The sequence below is a fragment of the Telmatherina bonti genome (genome assembly GCF_933228915.1).
Source record: "Telmatherina bonti genome assembly, chromosome: 5".
Taxonomy (NCBI): domain Eukaryota; kingdom Metazoa; phylum Chordata; class Actinopteri; order Atheriniformes; family Telmatherinidae; genus Telmatherina; species Telmatherina bonti.
Window position 1 is genome coordinate 15,261,913 of NC_136623.1, and position 16,471 is coordinate 15,278,383.

The 16,471-nt window shown below is 36.3% G+C and overlaps 3 protein-coding genes across 3 annotated transcripts; 2 read left to right on the top strand and 1 right to left on the bottom strand.

The window, feature by feature from the left end:
• LOC306756302 (rhomboid-related protein 2-like) lies at positions 1 to 6,314 on the top strand (the record flags this gene model as incomplete). The annotated part of the gene is made up of 9 exons (XM_079241028.1): positions 1 to 201; positions 1,661 to 1,809; positions 2,401 to 2,513; positions 2,598 to 2,698; positions 3,251 to 3,315; positions 3,433 to 3,475; positions 3,692 to 3,814; positions 3,912 to 3,943; positions 6,173 to 6,314. The coding sequence occupies 9 exons, from the start codon at positions 1 to 3 to the stop codon at positions 6,312 to 6,314; spliced, it is 969 nt and encodes a 322-aa protein (XP_079097154.1).
• Positions 6,315 to 10,659: 4,345 nt separating this feature from the next.
• Positions 10,660 to 12,442, top strand: gja9a (gap junction protein alpha 9a; the record flags this gene model as incomplete). The annotated part of the gene is made up of 2 exons (XM_079241029.1): positions 10,660 to 10,712; positions 10,945 to 12,442. 2 exons carry the CDS (start codon positions 10,660 to 10,662, stop codon positions 12,440 to 12,442), a joined length of 1,551 nt encoding a protein of 516 aa, XP_079097155.1.
• Positions 12,443 to 13,269: 827 nt separating this feature from the next.
• LOC306756241 (c-Myc-binding protein-like) lies at positions 13,270 to 16,281 on the bottom strand. Its single transcript, XM_079240942.1, has 5 exons — positions 16,144 to 16,281; positions 15,709 to 15,781; positions 14,830 to 14,878; positions 14,603 to 14,732; positions 13,270 to 13,557 (listed from the first exon to the last, which is right to left on the bottom strand). Exons 1-5 carry the CDS (start codon positions 16,156 to 16,158, stop codon positions 13,510 to 13,512), a joined length of 315 nt encoding a protein of 104 aa, XP_079097068.1. The 5' UTR covers positions 16,159 to 16,281; the 3' UTR covers positions 13,270 to 13,509.
• Positions 16,282 to 16,471: the final 190 nt, after the last annotated feature.

Genomic DNA, 16,471 nt, shown 5'->3' on the forward strand with positions numbered 1-16,471 from the left:
ATGGGGGAGGCTATAAACATGGAGGAGCCATGTCTGAGAAGTGAGAAAGAACCTCCAAGGAAAAATAGGAGGATAATTTATCCAAAGTTCCAGCAGTCGGTTTCCAAATGGATGCTCCCTGATGGATTACGCAGCACTTATCTGGAACGTGCCAACTGCTGCCCACCTCCGATCTTCATCATCCTCATCAGTATTGCAGAGGTAGTTCTGCTCTGCATGTGCAAGTCACACCCCCCCACACACAGTAGATCTGTCAGTATGGACTTGTGACCTGATTTAAAAACAGGCCAAATAGCCTATATTTGGTTCCATGATCATTACTTTATAGATTTACAGTGATTGCATTTAATTAGCATTATTTGTACTAAACACTCAGTAAGGCTTGAAATGGACGATGAGAAACAAAAAAGAAAGCAAGAAAAAGTGGAAACTTTTGTCTCATGATTCTAAAACAAACATTTTGAGCCTGAGGTCAGAGTTAGTATCACAAAGTAGCTTTTATTGCCATGGTAACATGGTGAACTTATAACCTGCTTTGGAGGAGTTTAAGACAAGTCTTTATTTGTCCCACGGTGGGGAAATTCTTATGTCTCTGCAGCTCCAGAAGAAAGGTGACTTCTTTCATATAGTTCTGGTTATATTTGAATGTGATCACTATCAGCCTTAGTCTCTGTCTGGAGTGGCTACATTTTTCTCCCACAGAATCAGTGTCATTGTTGACGTGATCGGACCGTTCTCCACCATCTTAATGCCACATGTCAGTTTCAAAGTTCAGGGCTTCAGTTTAATGTCCTTTCTTCATTATTTTTAGGATAAATGCCAGACAGCTACATCAGATTGAGATGTTACCAGGCAGAAAAGCAGAGCCTGTGTTTTGAAGATGTAGCCAAACTGAAAATGATAATGGCAGACATAGCTTTTAATCTTTTTTTTATGTAGTTACAACTATTTGTAGTGTTTCATAAATCATACATTTCAGTTTGAATAATCTTTATGCATGTAATTATATTCCTGTTGTGTTTAAAATCGCCTTTACCTCATGCTTAGGGGGGAATTTATATGCAATTTGCCTCAAAATATCTAAATGTTTGTGTAAACATTTTTTAAGTCACTAAAGTAACACAAATGAATAAGACCATTTTCACTGCTTTGCGTGCGGTGGAGGTGGCAGCTTCACGCTTCGTTGCCTTTGCAAATGCCATTCTAGCATAAAGAGGGGCAGACCCAGAAGGGCTGAGGGCAGGGGGTAAATGGATGTTGAGTTTGACAGACATGTCACTTTCTAATCGTTTGTAACGGGATAATTAAAACCACTGGATAGTGTTTTTTCAGTCCTGTCTGTTCCAAAGATAACTTTTTTTGTGTGTGTTACAGCCTTTATTAACTGACTGCCATCGTGGTGTTAAGGGGAACATGAACATCTGAAAACATCTGCTACCTTTTATGTTTTTGCAGCCATTTTTACAGTTCTGTGTTGATAACGTGTATTTTCTCTGAAGTCCTTCATTACTCGTGATGTTAATCTGTTGCTTCTAAAACCACACTGCTAATCCATAATTCTTATCACATTGTGCTTGTCAGTAAATTGAGATAATCTTATTGAGGATCATTTTCCAAGATGTTAGAAAACTGTAAAATTAATGAAACTTTTGTTCTGTAGTTGGCGGTGTTTATCTACTACGCTGTGTGGAAGCCTAAGAAGTACTGGGTGACCCTGGATGAAAGCTTATGGAGCAGCCCTCTGACCTACAAGCCTGAGAGCAGGCATGAAGCGTGGCGCTTTGTGTCCTACATGTTTGTCCACTCTGGGTGAGCACGGAGGGGGCGTTTAAATGCCCCATTTACACCATCACCATTGTGAGCTGCAGGTTGTGAACAGTTTACTTATATTTTATATTAAATATAAAGTAACATTGAGTTGATGCAACTGTGAGTCACATTATACAAATATAAGAGTGCATAAGCAACAAAAACACAGGAAAACCAGCATCAAGAACAGCCGTCACATCTGTTATCAGCTCGGACTTACAAACTCCTAACAGGATGTTTTCTTGGTGGATCAGAGTCGTGTTATTCAGCAGTTTTCTTGTGCGGGAAGAAAAGATCACAATCAACAAGAAATTCAGGGAATTCAGACACAGAATATAGATGGAGTGTTTTTCTTGGTGCTGTGGACTTTCTGTTGTCCATAAACGGTTAAAATCAGATGAATAAGCCAAAGCGTTGCACTTCCAGACATTTCTTCTTGATAAAGACGAGATAAAGACTGTGTTTAATTGATAAAGACTGTGTTTAATGGGGTCAGAACGGGAACAAAACCAATGAATCCACTGTTTATTCCTTTTGGGATTACATTAGTCTGTCACTGACATTCATGTTACCCCACTCTCACTTTTCTAGTGTGGAGCACATTGCAGGCAACTTAGTGATGCAGCTGCTGCTGGGTATCCCGTTGGAACTGGTCCACAAAGGATTTGAAGTGGGAATGGTTTACATGGCTGGTGTCATTGCAGGTGAGGAGGATCTCAATCTGTCTCTTCATCAGTTTTTCGTTATTTTGTTAAAAAAATAATTGCTGTTGCCTATTTGTCTCTCAGGCTCCTTGGCCAATTCCATTTTTGATCCTCTCAGTGCCTTGGTGGGAGCGTCTGGGGGTGTCTATGCCCTGATAGGAGGCTATTTCATGAATGCAGTGGTGGTGAGTTTATAAACATGCAAAATGACATGATGTGTAAGAACGGTTCCAGAGAAAGGATGACTTTAAAACACATCTGCTGCTGTTCAGTAATAACTGACTACAACAATCTTATATATATATATATATATATATATATATATATATATATATATATATATATATATATTCACTAGAGCTCAGTGTGTCCAAATCCCCCCAACAACATCGAGGGAAAAAAGTCAAATGAAAATGAAAAGTATAATGTATAATGATCTGTTTCACATTAACAGATAGTGTTTTGCTGTCTGAACTTATAGTTAGCATCGCGTCTCACCAATGGAGCGTTAGGTCTGTTGTGCAAATGACATGCTGCTTGCAGAGGTTTCTAATGTAAAAAGATGGTTGTAATAACAATTCACGTTCTTGATCTTTGTTATTATCATGTTAAACATTTGTCAATATTAAGAAACATTCATTTCTTCTTGAACTGCTAACATTACAACAATTTTTTTTTATTTTCACATCCTGAATGTTGAGCAAAAATTGTTAATATGTAAGATCTTGATTTTGCAGAATTTCAAAGAAATGCTGCCTCACCTTGGAGTGTTTCGAATTGTCACCATTGTGGTAATTGGTGAGTTCAGCTTTGTGTTTTTCGCCCATCTGTTATTTCTGTCACTGTGGAAATGACTGTCAGTGATGTTAGATTTAACACACTTATCTGTTTCCAGTCTGCGGAGATTTAGGATTCGCAGAATCTTCTACAGAAGATTTGCAGCTACAGATGAGGGTTACCAAGTAAGTAGTCAGAGAAGAGCCAAAAGAAGGAGCATGGGAGTGATGAGGCTGACCTTATCCATACTGAGTGTATTTGGTGGTGCACCCCCCCTGTTTCTGTACTGATAACTGGCTTTGGGCGTTAAACACGTTCCAACACTTTTACCTGCCAGCAGTTGAAGGATTGTTGTTACGTGACGTCATGACTGACCTTGATTCCATCGTTTCTCCACTTAGGTGTCATTTGTGGCTCATTTTGGAGGACTTGTGGCTGGAATGTCCATCGGCTACGTTTTCTTCAGCGCTTACAGCAAGAACCTTTTCAAAGACCCACGCTTCTGGATTAGTATTGGGGTTTTTGTAGGCTTTGCTGTAATTTTCAACATTTTCTTCTCTCCAGCCTCATAGCAGCACACAGCCTCTTGAAGAGATTTTTCATTTTCCTTTTGCACTTTAGAACATGTTTCTTTTTATCAGGGGAATTCTGAAGTGAGAAAAAGCCTTAGGTGGAGTGGTTTACTCCTATTTCTTGTTTTTATTTTTTCCCTCATATAATCCACCTTTGTGTGTGTTTTTGTATGTCATACTTTAACTCTGCATAGTTTCAAATAATCTGATCACTGATTGTTTTTCTTGTATTTTTCTTGTGACTTTTATTTCATCATTCTCACTGAAATCTAATTTGAATAAAAATGTGATTAATTTATCGACGCATGCATCCAGGTGAATCTAAGATTTTCATTCTTTTTTCATCACACTAATGACAGACATAGAAAGTCAAAGGGGAAAAGGGATCAATGTACCCAATCCACTCCACCGATCCACAGAGGAAACTTTTGTGGTTTGTTTACAAATTATGAGTATTATGTAACTTCAGGCCAAACAAAAGTAAGTAGATGCAGAATCTGCTAATATCCAGGGTGTCTATAAAGTTTCTAAAACTCCAAAAAGTTTTACAAAGAAACTTTATATCTTTATGAACAGAACATCACACTGTAAAAAAGCTGAAATGATTCCGTAGTGTTTCTAAACACACAAACAAGAACATAAACATGATTAAAATTGGACTTGTGCCTCTTCAGCTGACTTGTTTTCTTCCAAACACACTGGATTACAAACTTATACACGTTTCTGTCTAAAGCTTCCATAGTGTGCTACTTCATTTAAATATAAAATATATATAAAATATATATAATAACAATAAAATATAAAATATAACTATCATTTTCTTCTCCTATTTATCGCAAAGGCAAACTTGCGTATTACATAATGTTCAATCATTTTATGTATTTATTTAATCTCCAGTGAGTGGAAACATATTGGATGACTCAGTAACATCCACCGAAGTGATTTATTTGCAGAAATACCATCCTCATTCATGAATATGTGAGAAAAGAAGCTTGTAAACAGGTGTCCGCTACAGGGCCACCATGCATGTAAGGATTAAAAGAGTGCAGTATATGATTTCATTCCTGATGGTAAAGGTTCCAGCTCGTGGTGTCCATCAGAACATCCAGGACTGCTACAGCGACGGAGTAGGTATTTGACCTGGAGCAGAATAAGCTACTCCATGTGGACAGTGATTAGAGGAGTGGAGCGGAGCAGCCGCATACAAGCAAGAAGAAATATTTTGGAAGTTCTGGGAGATGGTGTTGCTTCTTGAAGGATTACACAGTGAATATCTGAATTGTAACCCCTGCTGCTGACCCCATCATCGCCCTCATCCTCAGTGTTTCAGAGGAGGTTCTACTCTGCACATGCAAGTCATGCATACATAGAAACAGTAGATCAGTCCGTATGGATTTGTGACCTGTTTTTAAAACAGGCAGCCTACATTTGGCCCTGTGATCATTACTCTATAGATTTACTGTGATTGCATTTAAGAGAGCAGATACTCCGGACAAAACACAGAAGACTAGATCTGATATGTGTTTAATCATTTCTAAATTTCCCAAAGCCCTCATCGGATAGGTTGTCATGCTGCCTTGAATGTTTGTTTTTCTCCTTCTATCTTGTCTGGCATCAATGCCTCCTCCACCGAATGTCCTAAAGCCCTCACTCCAGGCAGATTCGTCCACAGAGGCTTTAAGATGAACCAAGTAAATTTGATCCCAACACTGAAGGGAGATGCTGTGGTTTGAGTGTGTAAAACAGAAAGCCTTTGTGTCCTTTAACATTTAGATTAAAGTGAAGAAATTTATCTTGTAGATGTACGTAAATCAGTGGCAAGTTGAAATGCCAAAAGGATTGGGGATACCGTGGACTCATTCGCCATAGAGGACTTCATTTAAATGACTTTGGCTTCACTTTGTCTGTAAACATTTGCCTTTCCGTAGCTGGGAGAGAACAACTCTTGCTCTTCATCTCGCATTTGTCCAGTGACATTGAATTTGAATGCATGTGAATACTTTATTATTTTCTGGGAGGATTGAGCCGAGAAAATATGAGCTAGCCTGTTTTCAGCGTGGTGTTATAGACTTAAGCATTTAGACCTGCAGGCTGCTCTGTGCAGTCACACTGGGGGGATCTTTTAAGTCAACTTGAGGGGTTTTCTTAACTGAGACATGTATCCCAACATCTGTACATCTAATACCTTCCTGCCGCTGTTGTTTTCACAGCTGTTTAGGATTTAGCTTTACCTCTGTTACATATTTTCAACAGTTTTAAAGCATTTTAACATCTTAGACGTACATTTTGTGTTCACTTTTTGTTCTTCAGTTGGCAGTGTTTGTCTGATACTCCTCAGAAGTACTGGGTGACCCAGTATGAAAGTATGTGGAGCAGCCTTCTGACCTACAAGCCTGCCAGCAGGTGTGAAGCAAAACACTTTGTGTCCTACATGTTTGTCCACTCTGGGTGAGCACGGAGAGGCCCTTAAACACCTCAATTACATTATGATAGCTTCTTCATTGTGGGTTTTTAGATGCTGTAAAAGTCGTTGATTCAAATTTGGTCTCTCTTGGAACTACAGGAGGTGAACAGCTCACTTATTCTCTACATTGAAAGAAGTCTGAGTTGTGTTTTTCAGCAGTTCCTTTATTGCAAGGAAAGAAAAGATCAAAGTCAAGAAGCTATTCTGGGAATTTCATTTAGATAAAGCATCTTATGGATGGAGTGTTTTCTTGATGGTCTGGACTTTCTGTTGTTTGATGCAGCTGCTGCTGGGTATCCTGTTGGAATTGGTCCACAAAGGATTTGAAGTGGGGATGATCTACATGGCTGGTGTTATTGCAGCTGAGGATCATCTCCATCTGACTCTTCCTCCTCAGCATCAACAGACAAATGTGTTTGTTAATGCTTGGCATTCAGACAAGTGATGTGAACTTGTCTTGAAGACAAGTTTTCCTTGTTTTGGTAGAAAAATAATTGCTGTTGACAATTTGTCTCTCAGGCTCTTTGGCCAGTTCCCCCTCTGATCCTTTCAGTGCCTTGGTGGGAACATCTGGAGGTGTCTATGTCCTTATGGGAGGATATTCTATGAATGCAGTGGTGGTGAGTTTATAAACATGCAAAACCACATGATATGTAAGAAGGTTTTCAGGGAAATGATGATTTTTAAACACATTTGCTGCTGTTCAGCAATAACCGACTACAACGATTTTACAGTAAGATTTTTATGACTGCAGCCCAGTGTGGTCCGTATATCATTAATACTCAATTCAAAATCGAAAATCAAACTTTAAGTAATCACATTGTTTTTCATTATTCTTTAGAAATCTGAAACTAACTAAATAAATATACAAATAAATCCTCCACTTAGGTTTCATTTGTATCTCATTTTGGAGGAATTGCAGCTGGAATGACCATCAACTATGTTTTCTTCAGTTCTTACAGCAAGAAGTCTCTCAAAGACCGCTGCTTCTGGATTTGTATAGTGGGCCTTATAGTTTTCATTACCAATATGCCACTTCTGGTATTTAGGTCCATCCCTTTCCGTGTAAAGCTTCCTTTTGTTAACTTGTTTTGGGATTTGTAAAAGTGTTCACCCAACTGCAGACTGTCTCGGCTCTTTTACAAGTGTTTCCTGGAATATAAATTTGTTTCCTCAAATAGGATTTTTTTTTTTTTCTTTCATTTTTTTCCCCTAAAATGTATATTTGTTTCCTAAAAATGTAAAAAAAAAAATAAAATACATATATATATATATATATATATATATATATATATATATATATATATATATGTATGTATATGTATATATACGTGTATCTATATATGTGTGTATACATATATATGTGTATTTATTTATATATATTGTTATGCTTTGTTATGTGAGAAGCTCCATAAATTCCAGGTGGATACCTCCACAACCACCTGGATCTATGACTACTACTACATATATACGTGTATTTTATATATATATATATATATATATATATATATATATATATATATATATATATATACTTTTCAACACCAATTTCAACAACCAAGTAAACTTGATTTTTGAAATTGAAATTGTTATATTTTAATTTCTTTTTATATTGTGCATTGGTTTTAAAAATGTTATTTTGTTTTTTAATTTTGAAATGTATTTTTGGAAATTTTAATTTGTTTTGCACTTCCCAGCCACCGTGGTTAGATTAAGGTGTGAGTACCATAGACATCATATATACGTAGACGCCTCATTGAGCGCTGGAGAGTGAACCAGCGTCGCCGCCATATTGGATGGGTCTCCGCTGTCAAGTTTTGCTGCAGCGTCAACGTAGTTTCCCCACAAAACTCTTTTGTGGAACAACCCGTATATATTACACACTTTTCTACATAATTGGTTGATAAATAATATTAACACAGTGAATAATCTCTTAAATCCAAGTGAATTATTAGAATTATTTTGATATTATTATTAGAATTATTCCTGCACACCAAGAACCCAGTAGGGGCAACACAGGATTAAAAAGTAGAAGAATAAAAAAAGTGTAGCATATATGAGTAACAAAGCAGAGCCCTGGAGGATTTAATGTACTGCACAAAGGACAATCATGAGACAACAAGTGGGGAGAAGACATTACATTTAACAAAGGATGAATGAAGAACAAAATAAACCTAAATTAACACTAATACACACACATATATATATATATATATATATATATATATATATATATATATATATATATATATATATATATATATATGTATGTATGTATGTATGTATGTATATGTATATATGAGTGTATCTATATATGTGTATACATACATATGTATATGTACATATGCGTGTATCTGTATATGTGTGTATACATATATATATGTGTATTCATTTATATATATATATATATATATATGTATATATATATATATATATATATATATGTATGTACATGTATATATGCGTGTATCTATATATGTGTGTATACATATATATGTGTATTTATTTATATATATTGTTATGCTTTGTTATGTGAGAAGCTCCATAAATTCCAGGTGGATACCTCCACAACCACCTGGATCTATGACTACTACTACATATATACGTGTATTTTATATATACGTGTATATATATATATACGTGTATTTTATATATACGTGTATATATATATATATATATATATATATACGTGTATATATATATATATATATATATATATATATATATATATATATATATATACGTGTATATATATATATATATATATATATATATATATATATATATATATATATATATATACACGTGTATATATATATATATATATATATATATATATATATATATATATGTATATATATGTATATATATATATATATATATATATATATATATATATATATATATATATATATATATATATATATATATACACTTTTCAACACCAGTCTGAGACAAAATAGTCTGAGTCCCGGTGCTGTGGAAAACCTCTTGCCTTGTTCCAGTGCCTAAAAAACACAACAAGCTGAACCAAGTCACTACAGACCAGTTGCCCAGTTGCATATCGTAATGGACTTGGGGTTGAAGATGCCATCATATATTTGTTCATTTAAAATAAGGGACAGCGTCATCTTTTATAAAAAACAATACAGTAGCTAATCTGTGAATCTGATGAACACTCATACCATGATTAAACTCTGATAATAAACCAATTTAAAAAAAAGCAGCTCACAGTAGACTGAACTGGACTGCAAAGTTGGAAACCAGCTACTCAATTCTCTTCTATTTCTTCTACACAAGATAAAACAATGTGAAATTCACCAGAACTTAACTTCACTCAGCAATAAGCAGCAGAGTATGAAATCAGACATGATGACTCATTGATTACTACCATTGAAGTCTATTGATAAAACATGCCTGTGTGGATAACTGGTATTGATATTGCGTGTCTGCGTGCATTTATTTCTCTTTGCCTGTACATATAAAAAAACAGATTCGAACTACTGAACAAATCACGTGCCTGCTGCAAATACACATGTACATTTAACATGTGCTGAGCATGTGAGGAAAATCCACATTAAAGGGCCAAAAATAGCAATACTGTGATATTGTTATTTTTGAAGTGTCATCCTCACATTGAAATTGTGAGGATGACATTTAAAAAAATTAAATTGCATGCTGAATTTGAAGTCAATTCAAATTATTATCTTTAATGATTGATTTAGGTAAAGCATAATTGGATAAAATAAAACAAAACTTGATACAGTGCTCGTATTTGTTGCTCAGAAAATAAATATAAATGAGATATTATGCAATTAGGCTTCCATACATTATAAATTAAGGAACAAGGTTAAAATAAAAATTCATTTCTGACTTAATGTTAGTGATGAACCAGGGAAAACTCATGGTGGTTTAGTACTTAGAATATCTTAGTTTTTGGTTGTGCAGGATGAGTTTTGATGTTGTCAACAAGTTTGGCTGGTTAAAATTTTTTGTGTTGTATGGATATTTATTTGAAGTAATTATGGCTTCTTTTAGCGTAGTTTATGATGCGCTTATTTATTTCTATAGCTAATAATGTTCACAAGATTCCTGCTGTGGCGCCACAAGCAGTCACAGCCCCACTGCTGCGAACCGTGGTCTGACAGCAGAGGTGAAGCTGTTAGTATTGACGTTCTGGGGTTTACAACAGTGTTGACAACTTTCCCTGATCAGTTGGATGTTTCTGGCGACACTGCAGTGGAGAAAAAGCAACTGAAGCTAAGGGGATGTGCTGGGATTTGTGGAGGACATTAACGATTTTTAAAACTTTTTGTGACCGTGACGGGGCTGCATGACCCGAGGGGATTTAAATCACCATCGGCAGTCCATTCATGCTGCTGCAAGGTAAATAAATGACGCTACACAGAGGTGTCAATCTAATATGACATGGAGCTACTGAGGGGAAGGGTTAAGATTTAGAAGACAGACATTTTACTATGTCTGTGTATTTTTTTAAATTTTTTTTATTAAAAGCTCATTAAAAAGTTGCCTTTATCCTCCATTCAAAGTCTAATTTACTTATTTTCTGTTGTGCTCATACTTAATCCTCTATTTCATTTACTTATTTTACATTCAGTCACAATGGCAGAGTGAAGATGGGAGACTGGAACTTTCTAGGTGGGATTTTAGAGGAGGTACATATCCATTCCACTATGGTGGGGAAAATCTGGCTCACCATCCTGTTTATCTTCCGTATGCTGGTGCTCGGAGTGGCAGCTGAGGATGTGTGGAACGACGAGCAAGTGGACTTCATCTGTAACACTGACCAGCCTGGATGCAGGAATGTGTGCTATGACCTTGCCTTTCCAATCTCCCTCATCCGCTACTGGGTGCTGCAGGTCATATGTGTGTCCTCGCCATCGCTGGTTTACATGGGCCACGCTCTTTACAGGCTGCGAGCGCTGGAGAAGGCACGGCAGAAGAAGAAAGCTCTGCTGTGGAGGGAGCTGGAGTTAGTCGACATGGAGCTGGCAGTAGCCAGGAAGAAGATTGAGCGGGAAATGAAACTGCTTGATCATGGAAAGCTCAACAAAGCTCCTCTGAGGGGCTCTCTGCTGCGTACTTACGTGGCACACATCATCATCCGCTCTGTTGTTGAAGTGACCTTCATGGCAGGTCAGTACCTCCTTTATGGATTTCACCTCTCCCCTCTCTTCAAATGTGAGCGAGAACCTTGTCCCAATGCTGTAGACTGTTATGTCTCCAGACCGACTGAAAAAAGTGTCTTCATGGTGTTCATGCAAAGCATTGCCGCCCTCTCCCTCTTCCTCAGCGTCTTGGAAATCCTCCATCTGGGGTACAAAAAGATTAAAAAGGCCATCTTGGATTTCTATGCTCATACAAGAGATGAAGGGGATCAGCTTGATCCTTACAATGCCAATGAGTGCAAAAAGGAATCTGTTGCACAAATATGCACTAATACATCCCGAAAGCCGACGATTGCATCTGCGCGCAGTGACTTTAACCTCTTGATGGGTGGGCAGGGTCCAAATATGTACCCCAACCTTATGAAATCATTAACTTTTCTACCTCTTCAGGGCCACATGGCTCAACAGGATGTGGAAGATTCCATATGTTCAGCTCAAAAGCCCCAAGAGTGTCATAACATCTCAACAACTATCATGCCCTGCGACTCTCCCACTAATTCAAAGCAGAAGTCTGAGAGCTTTTTTCATCTTCCTCACCACAGTGAGGAGGATGACAGCAGCCAGAGAGAGAGTCCAGAACCTCCAAAATGCCCAGAGAAGGCAGCTCATGCTTCCTCCTTCCCCAGCCTGCCAGTAAGCGTTTCAAAGGGGCCATGGGGGGCTCATGGCTCATCCAAGTGCTCAACAGTGCTGGAGAGTAGGAGCTCCGACACAGATTCATATGGAGGCAAAAAATCTAGAAGTGGACCTCCTTGCAGCCAAATGTCATCAAAACCAGTTGCACAACATCATGGCCGGCCCTGCACCCCTGAATCACTGGATGACTCCAGCTTAGGATCCATGCACAACTCAAGACCGCCCTCCTCCAACTGCCAAGCATCCCTGGCAAGTAACACAAGCAGAAGAGCTCCAGACTTGAAAATCTAATTTAATCATTTATAGATGCTGACTTTGTTAATGAATTTAATAGAAATCTTAACTGAGATCAAGACCCCCCCCCCCCCCCCCCCCTTTTTTTCCTTTTACTTATACACACCAGTAATACATATACAATAATGATAGCATGTTTTAAAATCATTTAACTTTGTATGTGCATTTGTTTTTTACCTTTTTAAATTAAAATGTTTTATATTGCAAATATTTATTTTCTTCCAAATATGAGGTGAAATACAATAAACCAAAGTTACAATTTATACCAACACATGGATCATTAATCTTGGTATTGGGTCAAATATGACAAACTTCTACAAATGACTTTTAGCCATTTTGTAATCATTTTAACTCTTCTTTGAGCTGTGATTGGGTTTTCCAATTACATATTTCCTTCTCATAACAGCTCAACATTGATTTGGACCATGGAGCAATTCACAACAATCACATAGAAATAGATGATTTTGTCCTGTTCACTGCTTCATTTAATCTGAGTTGCATCATAGGTGACTAAAGTTTAATTTCCAATGATAAAAGTATGTTTTGGCAGAATTAATAAACATGAGATATGCATTTGAAACAGCAGGTAGTACTGCAGTAACCCTCCTCCCCTCCCAATTTCAATATTGAAAAAACAGTGAAAGACTGGATCAGGCTTCAATTTACCTGCAACAAACACACACACATAATTTAGCTTGTACAACTGTTTATTTTCAAGAGTCTGATGTGAATAAAGTATAAGAGCATCTCTGTTACACACACTGAAAGCAGAGTGTGTGTTTACATCTAGAACAGAAAAATAAAATCAACAGTGTTACCAGATGTCTCATCTCTTCAGACCCAACGTAGTTTACAAAAAACTGAATGAACAAGACAGAAATATGTACAAACCTGTACAAAATAAGTTAGATTGTTAGAAGTGAAAAAAATAATTAAACAAAAAGACAGCATGAGCAGATAAAAGTCCAGGCTTTCACTTACAGTGTTGTTTTGCTCTTAAATGTGACCTGACAGCAGTATTTAAACAAATAACATGTTTTTAAATGTGAAATGCTGTTGAAACTCTAGTTAGCCGTGCTTCCTTCTTCTGATGCAGGTTCATACTGCTGCAGCTAGAGACAGAGAAAGTGTCCTTGAGGATTACTTCTTAATAATAATAAAAGAAGACATTACAGTTTAAAATAGGCTTTAAGGCTGTGGAACATCCCAGTTTAAATGCCAGTACCAACCAAGAATAAAAAATAAAACAATGAAAACTTTAACACATCTGTCATATGGTAGACCATGGGGGTGGGGAATCAAATAAGAGAAAAATAAAATAAAAAAAATCAGGTTATTTTGCTTCACAATTTTAAGATATATATTTTTGTTTAAATAATTGTTTTTTCAAATAAAAATAATCCATTATGAATTTTTTGGTCATTTTTATTGATCTTTTTACTTTTCTTCATGGGCACTATAGCAGCAGAATGATGGTCTGGCTACTGTGTTGTTTTTCCTAATTGAAATTAAGAAAAATGTTGAACAAAAAGTTTTGTACATGTTGCAATTTAAATCGAATCAACCTTAAAGATTTCTCCATTCTTTCTAGCTTATAGAAGAATGACGTTACTAGGGAAACTAGCACCTTTTGTTACTTATGTGTAATGATTATGAATCAAAAATCTGTCTGAATCGAGTATTGATTCTGGATCAAATTGTCACCCCAAATAACTGAATCAAAACTTCACATCCCTAGTAGACCATATACTTCAATTCTCACGACAAATCATTCTATACAAAACTAACTCTGAAATGCCAGAATGCTTAAATACTATCATTTCAACTTTTCAACTTAACCAAAGTACATTTTATGTAATCTTCTCCTTCAGATATTACAGTTACTCCCAATGGCAGACGCTGCTCTTTAGGATATCCAAATAATCCGTTTTGCTGTGCAAAACTAGAAAAAAACCTCAACAGGAATATCTAATAAGGAAATGTATCCTGTGTCAGAATATTTCCAATAGAAAACTACTGCACCCTTGTGGACAAAATTAGTAAACAAACCACACTGACCTTTGATCCACTGTACTCTTGGAATAAATAAATTTCACCAACATGTCATCAAAAACAACAAAAACTAGTTTTGCAAGAATTAAAAAAACAAAAAATTACCCTTGCTTTGAGGTCTTTATTTTCTTCTGTCAGGCGTGCACACCTCTGCCTCAGGTCGATTACTTCCTGCTGCAGCGCCTCGGTATCTGCGGAAGTCTGACTGACATTGCCAAGGTGCTGCTGGACATATCTGGAGGGAGTCGGTTAAAGGTCTCTGCAAAGGAATATCTGGACATTTATTTCATTTTTTTATAGGATGTACAGGGAAGGTGTGTTCAGAAGGATACTCCAGAGCATTGGTGGGCTTCTCTGGTTGTTCATACAGAGAGACAAAAACTGGAAATTACAAAAAGCAAAAATATTAAAGGGCTTCCTGATGTAAATGACAAGACTCCACATTTTACAGTATTCATAAGGAAAAGTTCTTGTACTGTACTTTTATTTTACAGTGGCTCTTAATATATAAATGCTATATTTCTTTTAAAAAAATACTGACATTTCATTTTTACAGAAAGAGGTTGTGAAAGTTATGAGCAGATGGAAGCAAAGACGCCTTGGTTCTGTTCAATCATGAGCAAAAACTGGGTGGCTCAAACGATTAAGGAAACACCCCATATTCAGTGGCTGAAAATACCTCATCCAGCCATCTAGGGATTGAATTTGTGCTTTCTCCATCTACCTACCTTTTTGGAAAAACGGTTTTAAGTAAGAAGACCAAAAAAAAAAAAAAAAACCCAAAAAAAAACAAAAACAACCTTATTTACAAGATATTACATTTTTGAAGATTGTAAATGCTGTTATGGACATTTAAATATGTAGTGACGTTCAGCACATCACAAATAATAAATAAATGAAATAAATAATAAATATTCATGATGCAATTTGCATCACTTGAGTCATCTGGGCATCATTCACTTAAAATTTCGTGCTTTTCTCGTTTGGCAGGTTTCCCACCAACACACCTGATCCAAATTAGGTTATCAGGACATTATGAAGGCCCGCAAAAGCCTTGAAATAAACTTATTAGAACAGCAAGACAAAATAAGTTTATCTGTAAAGCACATTTCATGTACCAAACAATTCAAAGTAGATTTAAAATATGAAGAGTAAGAGGACAGTTTGTTTAGAAAACGCAACAAACTACATTAGAAAAAAAGGCATCATACCGCTGGTGAGGCTGTCCATAACTCCAGCTTTTTCCAAATATCTTCGAAACTGCTCTCTCTTAGAGTCTGTGGCCTGTATAAAAGAAAAAAAACCCAAAACAAAAAACCATGTTATGAGCAATTAAACACATTTAAAGCTGTCAAGCCGTATACACTTACCATCTCCCAAATGAATCATTTTCAGTAATTAAATAACTTGAATTGTAGCACAAAAACGTATTTAGAAAAGTAGTATTAGCTTTAGTTTAGTAGTATGAAATCTTATGGGCGCTAAAACAAACATTTACAGCGTTTTATCCCCATGAAGGAAAATGTGAGCATTCACATGTGGTCAGTTCAATTTCTGACTCTTTACAGCTGCCAGCTTGTAAATATTAACTTAACAACCCTATTACATAAAACATTGTCGACATAAAAATAATAAAACACACTTACTTTATAGTGCGCCATAGCTACTATCTTCCCCGTCCGTTTTTATTTTTATCCAAACTCCTTATTATGAGAAACGCTTAAAATGCCAGGTCGAAAAAGTTAACTTTCGTTTTAACGCCACCTTCAAGCAACGTGTCCGGTTGGCTCAGTGGTGCCTTCATAAGCTCCACGTAAAAGTGAAAACCTACTTTCACCATTACGTAGCTTTTCAGCAGTAAATGACAAAAAAAAAAAAAAAGAAACATAAGAAAGAAAAATAAGAAAATAATCTATTGAGGATCCATTGGTTTAAATGTTTTTTCTTATTGTTATCAATATTATTATTATTTTT